Source organism: Phocoena sinus, chromosome X (assembly GCF_008692025.1).
Source record: "Phocoena sinus isolate mPhoSin1 chromosome X, mPhoSin1.pri, whole genome shotgun sequence".
NCBI classification, from domain to species: domain Eukaryota; kingdom Metazoa; phylum Chordata; class Mammalia; order Artiodactyla; family Phocoenidae; genus Phocoena; species Phocoena sinus.
In genome coordinates this window covers 35,824,153-35,841,846 of record NC_045784.1, presented here as the reverse complement: position 1 = coordinate 35,841,846, position 17,694 = coordinate 35,824,153, and the positions used below count along the sequence as shown (strand labels likewise).

Here is a 17,694-nt window from a genome sequence, read left to right as displayed (position 1 = left end):
TTTCCCAATACTCTGCCCATCCGTTATTGGTGCTTTTCAGAGAATAAGTATTTGTCTGCTATCATTATTCTATATCCTGGTGGAAAGTTTATAACGAAAACTAATGCCTTTCTTAAGTCATAAAATGAGCCTTGTATGATTATTTAATTAAAATCTATTTAAGGACCGATTAGGCGTGTAATTTGCGCTAATAATGACGATTATGGAAATGTTCGACTTAACCAAAAATCATAAAGGAGACATTTTGATCAGTGGGGCGACCAGGAAGGATTCAGGGAGTCGGACGGTTTTCCGAAACACATGAGGCTTTGGGCTGAAGAAAGTGCTGAGCTGCCTAGCCTCTGGGACACGGTAGAGAGGGCTGCAGGACCCCAGGCCTGGCCGGGACAGGCCGACCCACGCTTTGCTGAGCAGAGAAACTGACCCTGGGAGTCTGAACAAGCTTTATTCCCAGCTGAGAAAGTGGGGGAGGGGGCCCGGGAGGAGGAAACTCTGGGAGAGAGCTGATGAACCCCACAGAACTCTGCGCGAAATGGCTGTGTTCTCTTGCCTTAACAATCAGCCGCGACACACGCATTGCTGCCTCGGCTAGCCTTGGCTGGAGCCTGGAGGGGTGGGGGGAGGGGGGTCTCTTGTTCCGGAGAAACCTGCCAGCTGCTGGGCTTGGTGCGAAGGCAGACACAATGCTGCTGTTGTTGGTTTGATCTCTAACTGTGGATTGTTAGTCTGGCTTTAACTATGTGGTAAGGGGGGAATGTGAAGGCTGTTTACAGCGAGTGCAAATAATGTGACAGCTGTTGGTGCACGAGCAGCGCTGTGCCTCCTCGGCGCTCACACAAAGCGCGCACTATGCAGGCCCGCGGAGAGCTGCAGAGGTGGCCGCCCCTTGCTGGCCCGGGAGCCCTCGGATGCGCTGCGAGACAGCCCGCGGCGGCGGCGGCGGCGGCGGCACCCGCACCCCGCGACACGCATCTTTCTGGCTCCTGGGATCGTGGTGGACGTGCGCGCTGGTTGGTGTGTTGTGGTTTAGGGAACTTGTTAGGCAGAGGTGGCAGGAGAAGGCCTGCGGGGTCACGAGTGCCAACTGTCTGGAGGGGTTTGGCCGGGATCTGTTGACCTGGGGCCTCAGCGGCTTGTGACCGGGTTGTTAAGATTTGGGAAAATAACTTTCCGCCCTAAAGCAAGCCTGTTGGAAAGAATGTATTATTAACTGAAGGCTTTCTGGAAATCGCAGAGGCTCTGAAGGCCGTTGTTCTTCCTCTGAAATGGCCCTGTTATTCAGACAAGTTCAAGAGACAGGCGGCCGCTGTGTTCTATGCCCTCGGCCCTGTTTCCTGGATTGGAAACACAAGTGTGTAGGTTCAGGACCCGAAGGGGGGTGAATGGGGGTGGGGAGGTGTGCAAGTCGGCTTTTGATTACCCACCTCCCTCTGCCTTCCCGGTTTTTAAGAGTGCACTTGCCTTTCAGCTGCAGGACCAACGGTGCTGTCTTGAGGTCTGCCCACAGCGCCACCCACTCTGTGACTCAATCAACTAGATGCCCACAGCCCGGCCTTCTCTGAGTTCCTGGTCCTCTGCCAGGCACTGTGGGGAGGCGCCAGGGTGGGAAGGAGAACAGTTGGTGGGTGGCAGCAATGCCCCGCTGGGCTGGTCCAAGCTGGCGGGCTCTGGATGGTCCGGAAGATGGGCCTGCCCCTGGGCTGTCCTGGGGCAAGCTGGGTGTAAAAACCACTCCCCCCAATCTCAAGGTTGCAGGCTTCGCAGCCCTGGCCCCCGGGCTTTGGAGGATCACTTTAGAGCTGACTTAATTCTATATCCTGCCCTTCTGTGTGACTTTGGCCCCTGAGTGTACAGCTTGCAGGATATCTGCAAATTATGGGTCCACCTCCCCCCCCCCACCCCTGCCCCCAGATCTACTCTCTGAGTTATAATGTGGACTTCTACATCTAGTTGGGTTCCCTAGTGGGGAGCTGGGAGATGCTTCTGGAATGATACATGAACTTCGGTGCCAGTTCTATAAATTGGTCTCTTTTTATGACGTGTGCCATTTTCTGTAGGAATGTTGCTTGCAAAACGAGTTTCGCCTTGGAGGAAAGGCGGAAAGATAAACAAGCCTGCAACGCCAAAACACTGGCAGTCTTTCCCTCCTTCCAGCTCTCTTAAAGCTGCCGGGCTGTATTTCCAGGATTAGACTCGTGCTTGTGAAGAGGGACTCTGGTTGGCTTTTTTTTCCCCCCAAGCAAATGCAAATTAGAGAAAAATAATTTTCTTTCAACGATATGCAATGTATTAGTCACTTGTTATCGTGCTCCGAGGCAGGCCTCATTTGCGCGTCTGCCAGCTCGCTCACATCTGCTCGGCTCTGTTTGGGGCATTTTAACCTTGGCGGTGTCGTGTCTGGTCCCACGGATCAAGGAGGAGTAATTAAGCTCTGAACAGCTAGAAAAATTCACGGGCCCCCACGTCTACCGCAGTTTTCCCACAGCTTTGTTTGGGGTGTTGCGGGTTCCAAGATGAACAGACGTGGGGTTCCTATTGTTCCTTGTAAAGAAAGTGGGAGCCCCTGTCCTCCCCTGACCCTCATCACCAAACCAGCCTTCCCAGGACTCCCAGTCTGCACACAATCAGCAGGGAAGCTGGGTGCAGATCACAGGACCCTGTGTTTTATGCATCTTTTATTCGTAAAAAGTTCCTTTGTGCTTCCTGTGTGTACTAATGATAGCTGTCGTTAATAGCTTTATGGTATAGCTTGTTCCTTGTGGGGGGAGGAGTTTGCAGTGAGTTCACTTTATTTCTACAAAGCCCTGATGGAGGCTGCAGTGCAGTGACACCCCCTCTAGAGTTGTGGTCTGTGGATCGTTTATTCTGGGTTTGCCTCCGGGTTGTGTAGACTCCCAAGTGGGAACCCAGCCTGTAGGGACCAGACCCGAGGGGGTGTGTTGGCGGGGAGGAGAGGAGTAAGGTTGATTCATTGCATTCAGCCTAGGTTTCCTGTCCTGGGCTGCTGCCTCCTGTTGAGGGACACCAGCTTCCAAATGGGGCCCCCCTCTTGCATACACACGTGGTTGTGTGTGGCACAACCGTGAAAGAAAGTGAAAGGAACAAAAAGCCGAGGCCTGGCGTCGGGGGAGGCCTGGCGTCGGGGGAGGCCTGGCGTCGGGGGAGGTTGGTCCAAGAGCTGACGGGGAGGTGGGGTGGGGGACGACACGGCTCTGTTTTTGGGAAAGGGGGTGTGTGGCGGGCAGCCCCGGTTTGGCAGCGGCTCTCCCGGTCGATCCTTGCTGGTGCCCCCCCCCCAAGCCCCCGAGCCCCCTTTTACAGTTGGCTACACCTGGCTTGCATCTTTCAATCGGGGAAGGTGGGGGAGGCGTCCACGGAGAGAACACTCCAGACTGGCCGAAGGGAGCGCAGGACGATGGCCCGGAGCGGTCTCCAGTCAGCGCCCACTCCCCTGGGGCGCGCCGCCGCACATCCTGGGTTCTCCGTGCGCCCACCCAAAGTTGCTTTTTGTCAGAGATTCAGCGGCAGGCGCCTGGGAAGGGGGAGCCCAGAGGAGCGCAAGGGCGGGGTGAGCTGGGGTCGGGGGCTGGCCGAGAGAGCCGGGGGTCCTGGAAGGTCGGGTGGGGGGGGCGGCCCCGCGCCGGGACCTGGCGGAGGAGGGGCGAGGAGCCTGCGGCAGCGCGGGTGTGTGTGGTGGGAGAGAAAATCCCTTTGTTGCCGACCGATCGCGCTCGGGGCTGAGGCGGGGGAGGGGGCGCCCCTCCCCCACTCGCAGCCGCCGCCGCCGCTGCGGGCCAAGTTCACTCCCGACTGACCCGAGTGGCTCGCTGCTCTATTCTGGCGCCCTGGGAGGAGGCAGGGGAGGTTCTGGTTGCTCAAAAGGTCAGGGCCGGCCGCGTGAGTTTCCCGTCCCCCACCCCGTCACACCCCCACTCCTGCTCCGCAGCTCTGTTACTAATGCAAAACTTGGGTCGTGAGTGGGGACGCCTCTGGAGGCGGCGACAGCCATGACTTGGAGTGTGCCAAGAGACAGCGCCTGGGCAGGCTGGATCACTCCTCCCACCCCCCACCCCCCACTCCCCCCCAGCACTCATGCCCGGCTGCAGGACCCAGTCGGCGACCTCCTTCAGCCACACCCCAGGAAGCCTGCGACCCTCCCCCCGACCTGGGGGCATCCTTGGGGTTCCCCTCTCCCCACTGCTACACGTACTGGGGAAAACATCCCAGGAGGACTTGCCCCAACGCTGCACACCCTGGACCGCTTTTTCTCATCTCCCACCTCCTCGCGGGCCCCCAGTCCTAAAATAGGAACTTCTTCATCCCTCCCTTCCTTGACGCCAATAGAGAAGCGCCTGTGTGTGACTCAGTCTGCGCTTGGAGCAGTCCCAGGAAGGGCTCCCGCGCCATGAGCTTTGGGCTTCCATGAAAGCCACACACTCTGCAGAAGGTCACCCCTCCCGGGCCCCCTCTGTGTCCCTGCCTCAGCCTTCCCTCTGCCGCAAAGAAACTATGTAGCCATTCTGGGCCTTGTTTGTTACATAGTATGTTTAGTGGAGTCAGATGCTGTTTAATGGGTTAGATGTGGCCTGCACCAGCTATTGCCAGGCAGAACTCAAGTCCATAGTGCAGTTTAATCCTCTGGAAAACACGGTGCCAAATATTTACAGATGAGGGGGCCAAAGTTGAAGAGGTCCGGCCACCTGCCCAGAGACACGCCGTGGATGAGAGTGGGAGCTGGGAGGCTGTGGTGACTGCGCACGCGCGCGCGCGTCCTCCACAGAGAACCAGCCATGCCCATGAAGTGAGGGACACCCCTTCCCCGAGGAGGTCCCCAGCCTACGGAGGACCGTGGCACATGGCATGCTGGCTGGGAGCCCTGCCGTCTGCCCGGCCTTCTGAGCCGGAAGCTCCCCAAAACCTGTCCAGGTCTTCTTGGTCACTAACTGGATAAGTGCCTGATGTGGCAAGGGGTGCCTAGAGAGCGAGGCCCTAGGAAGGGGCACCGTTAGTATTGGAGTGGAGTTGGGATGGTTTGGTGGCGCTGCTTCCCATTCCGTCGCTGTCACTTGACAAGCGTGCTGTGCAGACTTGAACCAATCCATCAGCGCCTCAAGGGCGGAGGCAGTGGAAAGTGGCCCGGTGCCAGGAGGAGCTGGGGTGGAGAGAAAGGAGAGGTGCCAGGAGTGGCCTGGTGCTGCCTCCCTGCACTCACGCCAGCCTCTCACGGCCACTGCTCCTTCCTTTGCAACCTGTTTGTTGCCTGCCAAGGGAAGTCGCCTTTAAAGAAAAAAACAAACAAACGTCCTCTCCTTTTCCTCGTTCCATAATGGTGTCTTCATGGCAGGGATCGGCAGAACGGTGGTGGGTGCAGCTGGGGACCCGTGTGCCCCCTCGTATCTTTTCACAGAGGGCCAAGGTGCCCTCACTCAGGGATGCCGAGGTTGGGATGACAGCTCCTAATCTTGGTCCCTCTGACCTCTTTCTGCCAATCAGGCTCTTCTCCCCAGCGTCCAGGCCAAGCTCCGATGCTAATCATAACTCTTGGCTCCTGGACCAGATGACTGCCCAAGTCTGTCGAGGGAGACTCAGGCTCTCCTGTGCTTGCCCTTAGGGCCAGACCGAAAGCCGGAGACCACGCTGCGAGTCTGCGTTTTGCAAGCCGGGTCTCTCCCAGAACTGGGTGTTCAGCGGGCAGCCACCACAATTCCTGGCCTGTTCTTCAGAAACCAGACGCTCCTCCGTCTCCCCGGCTGACCCCTTCTCTTGGCCACCTTCCCTCTTCATCCCTATCCCACATCCTTGCCCCCTTCTCTCCACTGCTGGGAAAAAGGGTTAAAACCCAGAGCCAAGGTGTAGCTTAGCAGCTCCCACTGGAAACAGGTCGGTGCTTGTAAAGTGCTTTTCATGACTGACTTCACACATCTTGGCACTTCCAGAAGCATAACCCACCTGTGGAAGAAAAGGGGGGGGGGGTCGTTGAGAAATAAGGGCAGATGAGCCTCTTATATACAGCAGCAAAGCGCCCGCTCTGTCATCTAAATCACGTCATTTGCCCCCCTGCCCCATGACCCACAGCCAAGGGTCAGGAAAGTCACTTTTGAAGAACTTTTCCTTGGAGGTTAAAAAAAAAGAAGAAAGTAAGAAAGACCCCCCCCCCCAACTGTTTCAATAGCCGCTTCTAGAAGAGGAGTGGGGTGAGCATGGCTGTGTCTCTGACCCCGTCTCTGTGTCCCTTGCGCCCAAGATCCCCTTAGTTAGTTCTGCATCCCAGAGAGATGGGGGGTGGGCCCGTTCTTCAGTGATGGTGGGGTGTAAGCAGTATGGCCTTGCCCAGGATGAGGGTGTTCCTGCCCAGGATTTGGGCTGTCACTCTGGAGACGGGCCTCACGCCAGGCAGGGCCTCAGCTCCTTGGCCCTTTCTACCCAGGTCCATCTTTGGCCCGGAACCTGAAGAGTTAAAAGTCTTTAGCTCGTTGCAATGAAATTATGGCTGGCAGTGGCGCCGCTGTTTGTTCAACAGACCTCCACTTTTAAACAGTTCACAAAAAGTTCATGGGGCAGCTAAAGATTATATGTGTGTGTGTGTGTGTGTGTGTGTGTGTGTGTGTGTGTGTGTGTGTAGGTGTAGCCAGCAGGATCCAATACTGAGCCTTACCCCTCCTCCTCTTGTTTCTTCACGGCCAGCCCCCCGCCCCGCCCCCACTCCCATGACACCGGACCACGCTCGGGGCCTCAACCCTCCATCTGACCCTGTGCACGTAAGAACACTTCATCCTGACACTGGGTGTTATTTATCTGTGCGGCGTTAATATTGAAAACCCCACCAGACAAGACCTGGAAGGGCGGGGAGAGGCTCTGAAAGCACCCCGTGGTCCCAGGTGTCTCTAAACTGCATTCCCCTCTCATGCTAAGTCCAGGCCGCCCTTTCTAAAGAAAAGCCCTTTCAAGGGAAGGGGGCTGCTGGCCCTTTTTGAGGGGAGAGGAGAGGACTCAATAGGGTGATTGTGGCAGCGGCCTTTCTGTTTCCTCAGTCAGGTGCTCAGAGGTCATTGTCCCAAGGTGACAACTAAAGGAGACATGTAAGAGGCAGCTTGTGTAAGTTTTGAAGCCTGGGGCACCAGAAGATTGGGGCTTCGAGGGCACACACGCTTCTTCCCTCATCCTTTTCTTAAGGGTTTGATGGAGTGACCCTTTGGCTTCTGGTATAATGTCCAAATTTCATCGTGACACCCAGCCGGGGGGTGGGGGGGTGGTGGCATGTTGTGGTCCTCCCGCTGCAGCCACAGCCAGGACACTTGCACCGAGGAATGTTGTTCCTCCACCTTTTAGATGAGGCTTCCCTGGACATCTTCCTTTTGGTCTTCCTTCTGTTAGAAGGGGCGGCAGGGGTTAGGGAGGGGACACTTTGTTGAACGTGCCTTCTCGTCGGCCCTGCACTAGTGGTGGCCTGCCCCCAACTTGATTTGTATGTTCGAAACACGGAAGAACAGCCCGTGAGCCCCCCACAGAACCTTCCTTGATGCCCAAGTCCATCTGAGTCCACCTTTCCGGGGCACTGTGGCCAGCCGCTGGAAGTGCCCCAGTCTGTCTAAAGTAAGGGATGCTTCCTAAAGAAATAGCTTCTCTAGAATCCCACCAGGCCGGACACAACTGGGAGATCTCTGCCTTTCCTCAAGCTTCATTGTTGAGTTCTAACTACGCGCCGTGTGGCTCTTGATTAACAGACGGTGTTCTCTTCTGTATGGGGGCCGCCGACCGGGGATGCTGGTGGACAAAAGCCTGTGTTAGGACAAAGAAGTGCAGAGGGGGATAGCCTGGCTGGCTTTGGGATTCAGGTCTCCCAGGTGCTCCCTGACCCCACCCCTAGTCACTCTCAGAAAAAGAGTCCCCAGTCCTTGGTGGCTCCCACCCAACAGACCTGGCAGTCAGCTCCGTGTGCTAAAGTGTAAAAGCAAGCATTTGCATATTTCTTCCTGCTAACAAAGGAAATGTGTCGACTTAGGGAACATTTGGGCTTTCGGAAACTGTGTAGGTGGGTGTGTGAGGGAGGAGAAAAGTTCCCCCCATGAGCTGCACACCAGTGATTTCACACTCAGGTTCGGGTCCTGTGTAAAGAGGCCGTGGCTGGGGGGACCCTCCCCTCCCCTCCCCTCCCCCGCCACCCCGCCCCGGACAAGGGAGTCTGCGAGCAGGGGAATTGCCTAGGGCCATCGGTCCCAGGCATTAAAGGCTCCCCTACTTATTAACCCAGCATTTAACAGCAGGATATGGGGCTGAAGCGCAGTCAAAAGAAACGGCTCAACCTCCAAAGAGCAATTAAAATCCTGCACGAGGATAAATCACGCGCCGTGATAATCCTGTTAATAAAATGCAGCTTGTCCTGACCCTTCACTCCTGCAGCAAACTAGAATGTGATGTGGGTGGGGCTGGTGGGCCGGGAAGTTAAGGAGGGGGCGGGGCTCTCCCCTCTGCCTCGGCAGCCCTCCCCCCTCCTCCCGGTAGACGGTTAACGGGTGGCTTCTGCTTGCTCCCCGCGGGCCGGAAACTTGCAGCCCCAGCCCCAGCCCGGCAGCCTGGGCTGCTACGATTTCTGCACTCGCTACTGATTGCTGGTCCCCAGCGAGCAGGCGTCATTGAATTACTCCGCCGCCTCCCTCTGCAGCTCCCAGGCCAAACCACCCAGGTTTGGGGCTTAATCTAATCTAGGGCCCGGGTGGGGTGGCTCGCCAGCCCACTGGCTCTTTTTAACCCCTCCGTCTGTAAGTCACACGCACCGCAGCCGTAGAAGTGAGTCGTAGTTTGGGCCGCCACACCGGACTGTGTGCCTTTTATCCCACACCCCACCGCCGTCCCCAGTCCTTTCAGCCGCAAGAAGAATCAACGTGGGGCTCCCTGGAATCCAGCACCGTCCGCTTTCAATCCAAGTGTGTTCTCCAAAAGGCTGGGAAAGGGGAAGGGAGAAGGGCGGGTTGAGGGTGACATGTGCTGCACCTTGAATGGTGTGTGGCCTGTGGTTCTTGAACCCTCTCTTCATCCCCAGCGCCTCCTGCCAGGGAAGTTCCGTCTCCCTCCTTGAACCTCTGGCTCAGGCGTGTTCCTTTGCTCCTGGCCATCTGTAGAACATGGAGCGGGGTCTGCCTTCCCAAGTGCGATCTGTATGAAGTGCCTAGAAGGAGGGTTTTCTCTTGTTCCCTCTTTGGCTCCCTTTTTATTCAACCTTCTGGGATTCCTTTTGTTTTAAACAGACTAGACGCTTGAAGAAAAGCTGCCATCCAAGAAGACGACATGCTTTCAGCAACCCCCCTGTATGGGAACGTTCACAGCTGGATGAACAGCGAGAGGGTCCGCATGTGTGGGATCAGCGACGACAGGTAAGTGCGCGTGTCCAGCTGAGGCCTGGGGACAGCGTGGGTCCTTCCCCAGGGCTCCTGAGCAGAGCGCCCCCCTTCACGTCCTCACAGCCAGAGTGGGCCCAAAGGGGGTAGGGGGTGTGGGGGAGATCTCCTGCCTAGCTGGCGGCCCTTGATTTACAGTTTTAACAGGCAACCTGGCTCAGCGAAGCATTGCCGCCCTTTAAGAGATTAGCCCCTAAAGCGGCCTTTCAGTGCACTTTCGTCCTTAATTTATTATTTCATATTTATGAAGGAGAATTAATCCCAGTCTATATGCTGCTTTAACTCTAAATGTCAGGAGTGTGGGCCCAGGTGGATCGGCATTCGATGTGCTTTTAAAACAAATAGTTTGCTCGGTAATAAATGGGGCGATAGCCACCCTTCACATCACTGAAGCCCAGGTTTCTCTGCGTCCTCCGCCGCCTGTTCAGCGAGGCCATTGGCTCCTGGTTTCAGTCACCCGACAGCTCTGTTATGCTTCCTAATCAGTAATTTTGGAGTGCGGGGTAGAGGCAGCTAAGCAGTAGATAATTGAAGCTGCTCTTCCGGGTAATGATGAAACTTTTCTCTGCCGCTTGTCAGTGATTTTATCCTGGGGATTTGGAAGTTGGCACCAAGCACTTTCTTTACCGATGCTCTCTGATAACAAGTTCCAGGGCAGCCGCAGCAGCCTGGCACAGATGTGCGGCTTCCCCTGGAGCAGCTGACATTTGTAGAATATTAGTGTGTATCCCCCATCATTTTGATAGAGGCAGTCAAATATGGCTTCATTATCACCATGGAAACCAGTTTCGTAGGACATGGTACCTAAATTTGTTTGGGGAAAAGTTTTGAAAGCCTGTCCTCACGGGTAACACAGAAGTGATTGATGTAGCCAGCTCGCAGACTCCAGCCTTGAGGTCCCCACGTTGGCTTTGGACATTGTATTACTTCACGCCTGTCCTCAGGTAGAGCCTATAAGGGTCTGCTAGGACAGCAGAGCCCGGACTGCCCTGCCCGGCCTCTCTAGAGAAAAAATTGTGAGGGTGACGTGGTTGTGCGGAATTTCTGCCTTACCCAACTCGAGGACGTATTTGTGATTTCACATCCCTGTTGCCCTGCCTTTCCGTTGTTTTTCCCAGTCCTGTTGAATCACCATTCGGGGACAACTTTCAATATGGGCCATTGGGGAGGTTGTGTTTTTTTTTTTTTTTTTTTTTTTTTTTAAGGGCAGTTGGAAAAACGGAGTTATTAGAAACTGGTCTATTCTGGGGCAATCTATGAAAGATGGATTAAGTGAGGAATGCTTTCATGAAGTTGGTGTGTCCTTCTAAATAGGAAAATTCCTGTAAACGATGGTGACGCTTCAAAGGCCAGACTGGAACTAAGGGAAGAAAATCCCTTGAATCACAACGTGGTAAGAGATTAATGGCTTCTGTTGATGTGCTGAGTATCAGTGATCTGTAAATCAATCGTGCATTCATTTGCATACCATTAAAGGGCCTTTTGGGGGCGGGGCGGGGTGTTTCAGGGCAGGGCTTGAGTAGAAAGAAAGCCTAGGCTGCAGGACGAAGCCTCACCCAATTTCTTCCTGGCTCGATTCCTTGGCTGCGCTCGCCATTTACGTCCTCGTCCCCTGGCGACTGGTGGGATATGTGCCGCCTTTTCTTCGATAAGCTACGTGCCACATCAGTGCTCCCAGCTGGATAAATTTGTAGCCTCTAAGTAGACCCTTAGGGTTTACCTTCCCAGTAAAATATGAAACAGAGCTGTCTTCAGATACCAGGGAGAGGAAGTCAAAAGACACAACTACAGTTTGACCCATGGCCTCTTTATTGATTTAGAAATGAGACAGCTCAGGTCCTTCATTCCTTACTGTCCCCCTGAAGATTGTTTTCTGTTATGTTAAATAATGCCTCGCTACATGGGGGGGGGGGAACACAGTGAACATCGCCCCGCCCCAACCTGACAGGGCCTGGGGAGGGTGAGTCCGAGTTCTGTACCCGAGGGTGGTTCTGAGAGCAGTGGAGTTGGTATCACCTCAGTTGCAGCAAAGAATTTCTGCTGAGAAGGTGGATCTTCCAGAGTGAATAGATGACTGAATCAGTGCAGGGGCCTCAAGTCTAAAGGGACCAGCGTTTTACGTGCTTTCAGGATACTAGTTGGACAAAAGTGAGACGGCAGGCAGGGGACGGTTCTGGATGAGCGGGGAGGGGGCCAAAGACCTTGTGAATCCTTTATTTTTAAACCCTTTCGGCTCAGATGTTGAGGCTGATGTCCTATTGAGCTAGTTCGCGGTTTCTCTTTGGGATGGGCTGCTTTGAAGGCGTGTCCTCGGTAATACCCATGTTCTTCTTCTGCGAAGGTGGACGCGACCACGGCCCATCGGATCGATGGCCTGGCAGCGCTGAGCATGGACCGCACCGGCCTGATCCGGGAAGGGCTGCGTGTCCCCGGAAACATCGTCTATTCTAGCTTGTGTGGACTGGGCTCAGAGAAAGGGCGGGAGGCTGCCACAACCATAGGCGGCCTGGGGTTTTCTTCCGAAAGAAACCCAGAGATGCAGTTCAAACCGAATACACCCGAGACGGTGGAGGCCTCCGCTGTCTCCGGAAAACCCCCAAATGGCTTCAGTGCTATATACAAAACGCCACCCGGAATACAAAAAAGTGCTGTCCCCACGGCAGAAACACTGGGCTTGGACAGACCTGCTAGCGACAAACAGAGCCCGCTCAACATCAATGGTGCTAGTTACCTGCGGCTGCCCTGGGTCAATCCTTACATGGAGGGGGCCACGCCAGCCATCTACCCTTTCCTCGACTCGCCAAATAAGTATTCCCTGAACATGTACAAGGCCTTGCTACCTCAGCAGTCCTACAGCCTGGCGCAGCCGCTGTATTCTCCGGTCTGTACCAACGGGGAGCGATTTCTCTACCTGCCGCCACCTCACTACGTCAGTCCCCACATCCCGTCGTCCCTGGCCTCGCCCATGAGACTCTCGACGCCTTCGGCCTCACCAGCCATCCCGCCTCTGGTCCACTGCGCAGACAAGAGCCTGCCCTGGAAGATGGGCGTCAGTCCTGGGAACCCGGTCGATTCCCACTCGTATCCCCACATCCAGAACAGTAAACAGCCTAGGGTGCCCTCTGCCAAGGCGGTCACCAGCGGCCTGCCGGGGGACACGGCTCTCCTGTTGCCCCCCTCGCCTCGGCCTTCACCCCGCGTCCACCTTCCCTCCCAGCCCGCTGCGGACACCTACTCCGAGTTCCACAAGCACTATGCCAGGATCTCCACGTCGCCCTCGGTCACCCTGTCGAAGCCATACATGACGGTCAGCAGCGAGTTCCCCGCGGCCAGGCTCTGCAGCAGCAAGTTTCCTAAGGCTCCAGAAGGAGCCGAAAGCAGCCAGCCAGCTCCCGGGCACACCCGGAAAGCAGCAGGTCAGGACAGAAAAGATGGCAGCTCACCTCCTCTCTTGGAGAAGCAGACGGTTACCAAAGACGTCACCGATAAGCCACTAGACTTGTCCTCTAAAGTGGTGGATGTAGACGCTTCCAAAGCTGACCACATGAAGAAGATGGCTCCCACGGTCCTGGTTCACAGCAGAGCTGGGAGTGGCCTAGTGCTCTCCGGAAGTGAGATTCCGAAAGAAACTCTATCTCCTCCAGGAAATGGCTGTGCTATCTATAGATCTGAGATCATTAGCACGGCTCCCTCGTCCTGGGTGGTGCCCGGGCCAAGTCCTAACGAAGAGAACAATGGCAAGGGCCTGCCGCTGAAAAACAAGGCCTTGGACTGGGCCATCCCGCAGCAGCGCAGTTCTTCGTGTCCCCGCATGGGCGCCGCCGACGCCGTGGTCACTAACGTTTCGGGGTCGGTGTCGAGCGCCGGCCGCCCAGCCTCTGCGTCGCCGGCCCCAAATGCCACCGCCGAGGGCAGCAAGACCAGCAGGAGCTCAGTGGATACCACGCCATCCGTCATCCAGCACGTGGGCCAGCCCCCGACCACACCTGCCAAGCACAGCGGCGGCACCGGCAGCAAGGGCGCCAAAGCCAGCAACCCAGAGCCGAGCTTCAAAGCGAACGAGAATGGCCTCCCGCCGAGCTCAATATTTCTCTCACCAAACGAGGCGTTCAGGTCCCCGCCAATCCCCTACCCCAGGAGTTACCTGCCTTACCCAGCACCCGAGGGCATTGCCATAAGTCCCCTCTCCTTACACGGCAAAGGCCCTGTCTACCCTCACCCGGTGTTGTTGCCCAATGGCAGTCTCTTTCCTGGGCACCTCGCCCCAAAGCCGGGACTGCCCTATGGGCTACCCACGGGCAGGCCGGAGTTTGTGACCTACCAGGACGCGCTGGGGTTGGGCATGGTGCATCCCATGTTGATACCTCACACGCCCATCGAGATCACTAAAGAGGAGAAACCGGAGAGGAGGTCTCGGTCCCACGAGAGGACCCGCTACGAGGACCCAAGCCTCCGGAACCGGTTTTCTGAGATGCTGGAGGCTGGCGGCACCAAGTTACATCCAGAAGTCCCCGCGGACAAGAACCTAAAGCCCAGCCCCAGCTGGAATCAAGGGAAGACCGTCGTCAAGAGTGACAAGCTCGTCTACGTAGACCTCCTCCGGGAAGAGCCAGATGCGAAGACCGACGCTAACGTGTCCAAACCCGGCTTCACAGCTGAGAGTGTGGGCCAGAGTGCCGAGCCCACCAAACCCCCGCCTGACCCGGCCCTGCAGCCACACCGGGATTTCATTGCCCTGAGGGAGGAGTTGGGGCGCATCAGTGACTTCCACGAAGCCTATGCTTTCAAACAGGCTCCGGGCCAGCCCGTCTTCGGCTTAAGCAAGGAGAATGTTCCGGCGGGAACCAACAAGGAGAACCTGGCGATGCCGGTCTCGACTTCATTCCTGGAGCCGACCCTGGGGAGCGATGGCTCTGCGGTCACTTTCGGGAAAACCCAAGAGGATCCCAAACCGTTTTGCGTGGGCAGTGCCCCACCGAGTGTGGACGTCGCCCCCACCTACACCAAAGACGGAGCTGGCGAGGCAGAATCAACCGATGGCAAAGTTCTGAAACCGAAGCCATCTAAGCTGGCAAAGAGAATCGCAAACTCCGCTGGTTACGTGGGTGACCGGTTCAAGTGTGTCACCACCGAACTGTACGCAGACTCCAGTCAGCTCAGCCGGGAGCAGCGGGCATTGCAGGTGAGCCCCCCCACCCGAATTTCAGGAGCCCGACCAGTTGTCAGGTTTTTTTTTTTTTTAATGTGCGAAGAGGAGGGGGCCGGGGGTATGATAGGGCAGGACACCGGGCTGATTTGGTTGATGAAGCTTATGATAAATTTAAATGTTTGAAATGTGTCCAGTAAGGGGACGTAAGTGGATACTTTAAGTTATTCTGTAGATTTTAAGCGAACTCCACTCGAATGCTGATAACGGAAGTTTTAATTATTGCGAAGGATGTCTAAAAGACTGCATGACGTTTACCTATCAATCGCTTTGATTTCTCTGCCGTTACTGTACGTTAACAAATATACCTAAAAGCGCTGTTTAGAATGCCTTACGTGATACTTGGTGGAGGTGTGTAGCGGCCGCATGTCTGTGAGATTCGTGCAATTTTTTTTTTTTCACCAAAAAAACAAACAAGCCAAGAAAAACAAAAAAAACAAACCTTGCTTAAAGGGATAGAGTATGTATTTAACTTGCTAGTGAATGATAGATGTTGTATAGGAATTTCCTTAAGATATTTTACTTTTAATTAAAAGATAAATAAAGCCAAATTGTTTTGCAATGTTAAGAAAAAAATTGGTTTATGCTTATAAAAATGGATGAAGTTATCTAAATGATCCATTGAGTGCCCATTTTAATTACATAGATGGAAGGATTACAAGAGGACAGTATTTTATGTCTACCCGCTGCTTACTGTGAGGTCAGTTCTTCAAATTTTTATTACTAGAATCTTACATAAACCTTTTGAGTTAAATTTCATTTCCAAATATACAAAGGGAAGTTTGTGGGCCATGGTCGTCTTTATTCACTGTGCATTTGTTTCCTTTTCTGTTGTGTTTTTGTTTCGCTTTCCTTGCGTTGTGTTTTTGTTTTGTTTTATTTACCTTCGAAAGAGAATGTCTGTCTCTATGCCACAGTGTATGTATGGCTATACATACACACCACATATATATCTCTACATACATATGGCTTTATGAATAAAGAGTGTGTGACTAGTTACATATAGACACTCTTACATTTTTATCGTTAAATTTTAAAATATCTCAGTTGTATCATAAATTGTGGTTGGTTTTGGGCAAACTTTTCTTTGAAGATACTTTCCTTTAAGGTAAGGGCAGTGAAGTAGCTTTGGTGGTAAGGTGTGTCTTTTTTCCATCTCCGTTCTCTTTCTAGCGTGCAATGATGCGCTTCTCAGAGTTGGAGATGAAAGAGCGAGAAGGTGGCCACCCCACGACCAAAGACTCCGAGGTGTGCAAATTCAGCCCCGCTGACTGGGAAAGGCTGAAAGGAAGTCAGGACAAAAAGCCAAAGTCGGTCGCCCTGGAGGAGGCCATTGCCGACCAGAACGACAGTGAGAGATGTAAGTGAACCCAGGCGGCTCGCGTGTGGTACCACGTCGGTGGGAACGGGGCGGTTCCGCTCCCAGTGCTGAGGGAGGCGAGAGGAAACGATACACTTCCGATGGCCCAGCATCTGGGTGGTGGCTGTTCGGAGAACGGGCTGCTCTGGCCATCCTTCCCAGCTGTGGATTGCAAGGCTGGTTGTCCTTTGGAGCGCTGCGGCATCCAGGAGTGAAGCACCTATGAAATGTTTCCTGGCACACATCTCCTTTTTCCGGAGAAACGCTAGTCCTGTAGTTAGTAATAGCCTAATACGGTAGAGCAGAGGAATGGCAGTGCAAGACCTCCGGCGTAGCAGGTATGTGTCCCGTTTTGTAGCAGGTACGGATGCGGGTTTTTGGTAGCAGTGGCGCGACACTTGCAGCCAGAGCCAGACCCTCCAGAGTGACAGTCTCCTATGGGAGGGAGTGGAGAGTACTCGGACGCTCCCTCCAGAGGCAGAGGTTTCGTTAAAACGAGATGAGGGCTGATAAAGGCACCAGCAAGATGAGCATAATTATTTTCTATGGCAGGCTTGTTTGCAGTCATTAGGAGTTGACAACGCGCTCCGAGGGCGTGGGATAGACGAGGGCGTTCTTCCTACCTGACGGGGTGTGCCATGTTTTGGAGGCAAAGCTGGAGAGAAAGAAAGCTAGCGTCTGCCTCGAGTCACACGCTGCGCTCCCAACAGCTGCTTCCCCACTGGGGATGACTTCGGGCTTTGCCCTCGAGACTTCCTGGGCTAATGAGATGTTGTTGGCAGCAAGTGGAGGTCTTCCTCCCGCTTTCTTCAGTGTGCGTGCTTGTGGCCTGCGGCCCGCTCCGGACCCTCCGGTGATGGTGAATGAGGGTATCTAGGTGAACGTCGAGGACAGGGTGGGCGTGAAATCCTCCTGAGACAGGACAGTCGGGGGGTGGTGGGCACGTTTGGGAGGTCCAGGCCCTTGGACCCAGTCGTAGGGTCGGCGTTCCCGCACACGCTTAGGTCCTGGGTGCCTGGTGCAGTTCGGGAAAATTGTGGTCAGCAACAGCGTGTGCTTCTCTCTGCTGCTTGGAGCACTGCCCTCCCTCAGCTCATCTTTGGGGTCAGGCAAAGGCCTGTGGCCGGGGTTCTGGGTAAGCCACACCGGGACCGGTTTGTCCTGCGTGGTTCCCGTAGAAGGGGATTTCTGTGGCTGGTCAGTGGCGGCCTTACCCGAGTGATGGGGCTCTTGATGTGCCTGGAGTAGACGATTCCGAGCTCCTCCCCCTCGGGATTGGAATGAAAGACGGACGGTCCAGGCCACTCTGGAGTAAAGCAGCAAGGAAGCCTCCCTCCTCACCTGTGCTCACAGCTGACACGCAGCCCTTACCCTCCTGAGTGGCCTCATAACTCAGCTCTCGGGGAAGTTTCTCAGAGAGATCTGATAAAAGTGGGCAAAGGCCAAGTTCACGGGGATGCACTTTTCTGAGGAGGGGATCTGCCTGTTCTGGGTGGATGGTGAGGGAGGCTGGAGGAAGGGAGCGGGAAGTTAACCGGCCTCGAGTCTTCTCGCCCTTTTCTCCAGCAACGTGGCCAAACCCAGGGTGGCCACTGCCCTTCACGTCTCAATGGCCTCACCCCGCCCTTCTTCCCAGAGAAGTTTGTGTGTGTCCTTCCCAGTCTTTCCTTCCTGCTGAGCGTGGAGACAAGAACTCAGTGTGGCTGATGGGGAGCAGGGCCTGAGCCCCAGAT

The 17,694-nt window shown here is 55.0% G+C and overlaps 1 protein-coding gene across 10 annotated transcripts in view; it reads left to right on the top strand.

Moving 5' to 3' along the window:
- Window positions 1-17,694, top strand: part of BCOR (BCL6 corepressor) — a 116,578-nt gene that overhangs the window by 82,846 nt on the left and 16,038 nt on the right. For 7 of the 10 annotated variants that reach the window (XM_032619365.1, XM_032619359.1, XM_032619360.1 and 4 more), the window contains exons 2-6: window positions 9,246-9,371; window positions 10,710-10,788; window positions 11,737-14,577; window positions 15,248-15,301; window positions 15,775-15,961. In XM_032619365.1, coding sequence (XP_032475256.1) covers window positions 9,286-9,371; window positions 10,710-10,788; window positions 11,737-14,577; window positions 15,248-15,301; window positions 15,775-15,961 — 3,247 coding nt within the window. In that variant the 5' untranslated portion in view covers window positions 9,246-9,285. The remainder of the gene's footprint in view (window positions 1-9,245; window positions 9,372-10,709; window positions 10,789-11,736; window positions 14,578-15,247; window positions 15,302-15,774; window positions 15,962-17,694) is intronic. The other 3 variants (XM_032619367.1, XM_032619363.1, XM_032619366.1) reach the window with 1 other exon arrangement.